We start from the raw sequence: 6798 nt of genomic DNA, 5'->3' as shown, positions 1-6798 counted from the left end.
AGGCGATTCAGGTTAAATAAGGTTGTTAATGTGGGCCCTAATCCAATAGAGTTGGTGTCCTGAGAAGAGGAATTCAGACACAGACATGAACGTGAGCAGAGGGAAGGCCATGAGAGGACTCAGGGACAAGGCAGCCATCTGTGGGCCAAGGACAGAGGCCTCAGAAGAAACCAATGCTGCTGACACGTTGATCCAGACTTCCAGCCTCCAGAGCAGGGAGAAAAGACATTTCTGTTTAAGCCTTGGAGTCTGTAGTGTTTTGTTATGGAAGCCGTAGCTGACTAAAGCAAGGATAGTGGATTATAATCTCCTTGAACCCAAGGGCCATGCATGAAGCCTATCCCACCGCTCGGTGCCCTACACATGGTGTGTGCTGACTAAATGTTGTGTTGATTGGGTCTGAGAGGTCGGTACCCAGCTTCCCTCCAGCAGCGATGCGGTGCAGGGGAAGAGGCGCTCATGGGCAACAGTGGGAACGAGAGCTTCAGGACACACATGTGGTGCAAATCTTGCATTCTGCTTTGTGCAAGGTGACCTTGTGAATCAAGTCAAGGGAAGAATCGTCTGTGACCGACGTATTTTGTATTCTCTGGTGTGCCTCACATAATACCTAGGACTTAACTGACACTCAGTAAACATTTTGAATGGTTGACTGAATGACCAAGATCGAACTGGGGGTTGAAGTGATCTTACACTTAAAAAGAAGAAAAAACAACAACCACCACCTCTCAACATACATGTATGTGATGTACCTAGAAATGTTCTGAAGGAGATTGCTAATGGTGGTCACTTTGGGGGAGTGAACTGGAACAAGAAGGTAGGCTTCCTTTTCACTGTATACCTTGAGATGTCCGGACATTTTCATCATGAATGCCTAATCCTGGGTCACTCAGTACTTCCTCAAGTGTGAGCACCTGCACTGAAGGACAAGAGCAATAAAAGGTGAGGAGCTTTTTAACCCACCGTGCCTCCCTCTCCAGCCCTGACAAGATGCGCCAGCCTGCCCCAAGTGCTAAGAGAGCAGCAGCCACCGCTGTTCACGAGCTGCCCCACAGAGCCCAGAGGGAGCTCAGGGTGACGGTATAGAGTCCCAGCACGATGGTGTAGGCTTGAAAGAGCAGTCGGTCAAAACGTTCCAGGAGGGCCAGCCACTTAACCTCCTGCTGGTCTGCCTGCTCCCAAGTCTGGAAGTAGGTGCCGATGGACTTAAGCTCCAGCCAGACTTCCTGCAGGGTCCCTGGCTGGACCTGGTGCTCTTGACAGATGGAGGGCTCTGCATCAGAGAGGAAAACATCCTAGGTGAGTGGGGGGTTCCTGAGGCCCCCTGGACTTCCCACTGGAGCCGATGGCCTCAGCCTACAAGGAAGGTTTGTAGGCAAAAGGGGGAAGTGGATTGGGTTGGGCTAGGGAGGAGGCAGGGCTGTGCTCAAGGATGCTGTGCAGAGCGTGGCAGAGCTGGTTCGTGCAGGAGGGCTGTCTAGGCTAGATCCACCCAGGAGATACTCTGAGCTGGGGGCCAGCCCCACTGACTCCATGGGAGCTGTGTTATTTTTGTTTAGTTGCGATATAATTTATGTATATGTTTCAGGTGTACAGCATAATGTATCATATATATATATATATATATATGATCACCAGAGTAAGTCTGGTTAACCTCCACCAGCACACATTTTCTTGTGATGAGAACTTCTAGGATACACTCTCTTTGGCAACTTTCAAGTATACAGTAAAAATACAGAACGCTTCACAAGTTTGCCTCCTATCCTTGCGCAGGGGCCATGCTAACCTCTGAGTTGTTTCAGTTTTAGTGTCGGTGCTGCCAAAGTGAGCACTGGGAGGATTCATAGACTTGTTCACATTAGGCAACAGGAACCCAAATATATACAAGCATGTGCACACACACAGGTACTCTATTATCCAGAGCCAATCCTTAGTCACTTCAGCTAACTGGCTAAAACTGGAAAACACAAACAAAAACAAGCAAAGTCAACTGAGGGCCTGAGCTCTAAATGAAAGTGAGGCTTTCTGGAGAGTCAGCAGGTCTCCAGAGAGGTAGTATCAAATGCAGCTCAGAGGCTCAGAAGCAAGTGCTGGAAATTTTTCACACAGTGGGACACATGGCCTGGTGCTCCACCAACAGGAATTGGTGTGGAGAGTGAGCGATCAAACAAGACAGGGTAGGGACCTCGAGGCTTCTCACAAACCTGCTATCCCAGCAAGCTGGGCTCTGGGATCTACTCTAGGCCCATCAGCATCAGTGTCCCCTTGAAAGCACAAGAGGGGCCGCTCCTGCCCGATGCTCCACTCATCATGGAGGAGTCTGACCAACAGGATGGACGTAAATAAGCTGATAACCAGCAAGGCCATGCACACCGTGAAGAAGACTCCTGAGGGAAGGAACCAGAGCAGGTGTAATCAGCCACCGTGTCTGGGGCCTCCCCCTGCCCCAGAATCTGAAATGCAACATCAGCTCTGTGACAGGAGTCACAGAAGATGGATGTCTGCGGTCCCCAAGGCTGCTTACCAATCAGAGGGGTGCTCAGTGCACTCCTTGGCATCTCATCAGACATGTTGACCCTGAAGACAGTGTAGCCCACCAGCACGCTGGTCTTGAACACAATCCTGGCACGGCAGGTGGGTGGTAGGTAGAAGCTCCCCAGGTCCACGAGCATTAGGAAGATGCTGGGAATCAGCAGGCTCACAATGTAGACCAGCGGGCGCCTGCGAATCACCACCTGGCCGGGGACAAGGCATCCACTGAAAAGAGGGTCTGCGCTGAGGGACTAGAACCCATGGTCTGTTCCAGAACACTTCCTGATGTCCCAACGTTTTTGCATAATGTGAAAAGACTATGTAGTTTAGAAAAAGATTATTTGTGGTTTAGAAAATAGAAAAAAAAACCCACACCTTTAAGCTTTTATGTGGAACTCACATTACTAATTATGGTAAGAAGTGTCTATTTATTTGGCGCTTGCTGTATGCCAGGCAATAGCCTACGTGTCTTCTGTGCCCTGTCCTGTTCAATACTCACACCTATTCAAAGGGCTGGTCATTATTATCTCCATTCTACAGACAAAGAAACAGAGGTTCACAGAAATTAAACAGCTTATTCAAACTCACACAGAGAAACTGTTTTGAATCCAGGTCTTACTCTAAAATCTTTCTTCTTATGCCACTTATACAACATATTGTACTGTGTTTGGCTGAGCCTGTCCTCCTCTGTGGAATGAGAGCGTCTCAGCACCTGTGTATCTGTCAGAGTCTGGGCAGGAACAAATGGCACCCCTGGGAAATCTGAGGAGCGCTTGGCAAAGAGACCTCAGACAAGGTTCGGGCAGGCAGAGGGCAGCGCCCTAGATATTTGGGAGGACTGGGTGAGCTGTCCCTACCTTGAGTCCTGAAGGGGCCCAGGGCTGAGAATGTGATTAGAATCCGAGGAGAGGAAACCGGGTAGAGGAGGCCACCTCACAGAGCTGTGGCTCCTCCTCCCTCTTTGGGGCACAGCCAGCCTGGTGGTGACCGAGGAGAGGAAACCGGGTAGAGGAGGCCACCTCACAGAGCTGTGGCTCCTCCTCCCTCTTTGGGGCACAGCCAGCCTGGTGGTGACTCCACACGGAGAAAAATGGAGAGATACGCACCCTACTCACTCTCTCTCTCTCCAACCTGCTGCCATTCCATCCCCTCTTCCCATGGGTGAGGCCATGGCACACCTCCAGGAGCACAGAGCAGGAGAAGGGGCAAAGTGGATCTAAGTGGGGGGACAGCTGAAGACGCCCTGAAGGATGGCTGGGCAAACAGAGCTGCTGAGTGGCTTTTGTAGCTGGGAACTGGAGACTCAAAAAGTTGCTGTGTTATTGCCATTTTTGTACACCTCTCTTCTCTGGGATGGTGATAGGAAGTGTCTTTAATCAACACGAACTATTTTCATCAGGGAATGACAGGACTGCTTTCCCCTGACACTTTGAGGGCAAGAACACCAATGATTAAAAAAATTCCTCATGGGGCCAAAAATACCTATCTTATAGTGGGTATTCAGTAATGCTTACTGAAAAAAATGAATGTTCTGAACCCTTTGCTGTTGGATCTGGGAACAAAATAATGTCTGAAGTGTCCCATTTCTCTGATCTACCAAATGATTGAATGCTTTCTATTTGTCAGATAATGTGCGAGATGATTTTGCACATATGACGTGGGTTATTTAATTCTCACTGTGAGCTTGTTGGCAGGTAATAGAACACCCCCACTCTAGATTCTTAAAAACAAAGCTCGGCTCCTCAAGTAAGTTGAGTAAGTGGCAGAGCTGGGCTGTGCCCATCTGATTCCAAGCCCAGTGTTCTCTTCTGCCACAGCATAGCTACAACTCTTGGTCTGAGCAGACAGCTGAGCTGAGTTCAAGGTTCTTCTCCCTCGGCTCTGTCTCCCGCTCTGCAAGGCATGCACATAGAAGGAGCCCAGGCAGAGGCCAGGCAGGGAGGAGAAGGTGGTGGGGAAGAGCATGGCTGGGCCAGACCAGACATCTACCACCTTGCGGAAGAGAACAGGGGCCCCCAGCCGTTGGGTCTGGGAGCATATCCCGACTCAGTGGAGCTTGGCAGGCCAGAGCCATCTAGAGGATTGTAGTCTGGCTATTGTCTTTCACATTAAGCATAATTGGCTGCAAATATCTAAACGAGAGCAACACTCATGCTTTGTAATAATTTGGTTAAAACACATTTCTACCAAAGCGCAGTCAACAAGAAAAACAACCACCAAATGACTGTCGTCAACCTGTGCCTCTCAGGCTGTCTTTGTCATGCAATGACAGAGATGGCTTGGTTAGCTGGGGGCGGGAAGAAGGGGGCCAAATGGTCAGAGTCCACAGGGGTGTTGTGCAGTGCACCCGGCCCGGGCTACGTCGGGTGGTGGGGGGCGATCCAGCCTGCTGTCTCTAGAGTCTAGAAGTGGGAAAACTTCCCTAGAGACTTTACGGCAGATACAACACGAAGAGGATTAGAAGTGTAAGAACACCACCCTAAAGCAAGTCCAAGTACGCAGGGCTGTTAAGCAGAAATGGCCAGACTTAGAGTCAAGGGACTTGAGCTCCAGGGCCCCTCAATTCTAAGTGCTCGTGTGTGCTAGTTTAAGTGATCCCAGCTGCATGGCTTGATTTTCCTTTTTCAAAAAAGCACTTTACTGGGGAGCCTGGATGGTGTAGTCGGTTGAGTGTCTAACTCTTGGTTTCGGCTCAGGACTTGATCTCAGTGTCGCAGGATCAGGCCCCGCGTCGGGCTCTGTGCTGGGTGTGGGATCTGCTGGGGATTCTCTCTCTTCCTCTCCCTCGGCCCCTCCTCTCTCTCTCCCTCCAAAATAAACAAATAAACCTTTTTATAATTTTTTTTAAAAAATTAAAAAGCACCTGACCTTTGGTTGCTGAGCATCTTAGCAATGATTGGGACCGGCTACGGTGCTCTAAATAACACTCCCGTGTGCCTACACATGCTTGGGTGGGTCCTTTCTACCCGGAGTCTGGTGTAGAGAGTGAACATAAACCTGGGCCAGAACCAAAGACGGCTCCCCAGTCTTATCAGACCGTGTGCCCCCCCCAGGTGACAGGGGGGAGGTGTGGCAAGAGCCCAGAGGCTGGGAGGCAGGCTGGCTTCGTGGGCATACAGCTTGGGAAGTTACGCAGGGCCTGGCACTTAGAAGGGCCTGGCTCTTGGTTTCGTGCTCTGTCTGTGCCATTTTGAAACTCGTAATTTGTGAACAGGGAGCCCCACATTTTCACTTTGTACCGGGCCCCACCAACCATGTAGCCAGTCCTGTCAGGAGGATATCTGTCCCCGGAAATCAACAGTAGCTGAAAGTAGAAGCAGAACATGCAGGGGCGCCTGGGTGGCACAGCGGTTAAGCGTCTGCCTTCGGCTCAGGGCGTGATCCCGGCGTTATGGGATCGAGCCCCACGTCAGGCTCCTCCGCTATGAGCCTGCTTCTTCCTCTCTCCCCCTGCTTGTGTTCCCTCTCTCGCTGGCTGTCTCTATCTCTGTCGAATAAATAAAATCTTTAAAAAAAAAAAAAAGAGCATGTACTAAAAGGGTAGACNGTGTTCCCTCTCTCGCTGGCTGTCTCTATCTCTGTCGAATAAATAAAATCTTTAAAAAAAAAAAAAAAGAGCATGTACTAAAAGGGTAGACGATTAGGATTAGCTCTGCTGTAACATAAAGCCGCAATCTCCCCTGCCTATGTTTGGCTTATACAATTATAAAGCTAGATAAGCCCTCTCTTTGGTTTTCTTCAAGAACAAAGGACCTTCCTTTTTATTTAGGTTGATTTAGGAGCAATATTACTTATGGACTAGACTAATTTTCTCTACAAGCCCAGTGCAGCCTAAAGAAATTCTCAAATTTATCACATAGCTTTCAGAAATGGTTTGTTTTCATATCCCGTTTGATCCTCAAATCCCTTTAGTCTCTTGTTCAAGGAACATTAATTGAGCATGAACAGAATGTCAGGCACTTTTTAAAATCCTGGAATTAGAACGTTCATAGGATAGGTTTCTACCCTTCTCCAGCCCATGAAATCAGCCATCAGACTCTGGTGGTTGGATGTTTTAGAGTCTGCAGATGGGAAGGAAGTTTGCCCCATAATGGATCACACCCATTTAGATGATGAGATGTGGGACCTTCTGAGTTTATATTTAGATTGTATTTCGGCCTCAGAGTTGGTGCTGAAATGGGTTAAGACATTTAGGGATGTTGGGATAGGGTGAGTGCATTTTACACATGAGATGGACATGAATTTTGGGGAACCAGAGGGTCAGAG

The 6798-nt window shown here is 49.1% G+C and overlaps 1 protein-coding gene and 1 non-coding gene across 2 annotated transcripts in view; both read right to left on the bottom strand.

Annotated features, from left to right (window-relative positions):
• Positions 1-475: 475 nt before the first annotated feature.
• Positions 476-6798, bottom strand: part of HTR3B (5-hydroxytryptamine receptor 3B) — a 34822-nt gene continuing 28499 nt past the window's right edge. The window contains exons 7-9 of the mRNA XM_019809146.2: positions 2525-2735; positions 2205-2387; positions 476-1273 (exon numbers count right to left, since the gene is read on the bottom strand). Coding sequence (XP_019664705.1) covers positions 1038-1273; positions 2205-2387; positions 2525-2735 — 630 coding nt within the window. The 3' untranslated portion in view covers positions 476-1037. The remainder of the gene's footprint in view (positions 1274-2204; positions 2388-2524; positions 2736-6798) is intronic.
• Positions 1729-1832, bottom strand: LOC117803577. Its single transcript, XR_004627526.1, has one exon. It is a non-coding gene; the product is annotated as a U6 spliceosomal RNA (small nuclear RNA).

The sequence above is a fragment of the Ailuropoda melanoleuca genome, chromosome 8 (genome assembly GCF_002007445.2).
Source record: "Ailuropoda melanoleuca isolate Jingjing chromosome 8, ASM200744v2, whole genome shotgun sequence".
Taxonomy (NCBI): Eukaryota; Metazoa; Chordata; class Mammalia; order Carnivora; family Ursidae; genus Ailuropoda; species Ailuropoda melanoleuca.
Note: the sequence above shows the minus strand (reverse complement) of the source record. Positions and strands in the feature narration are given on the sequence as shown.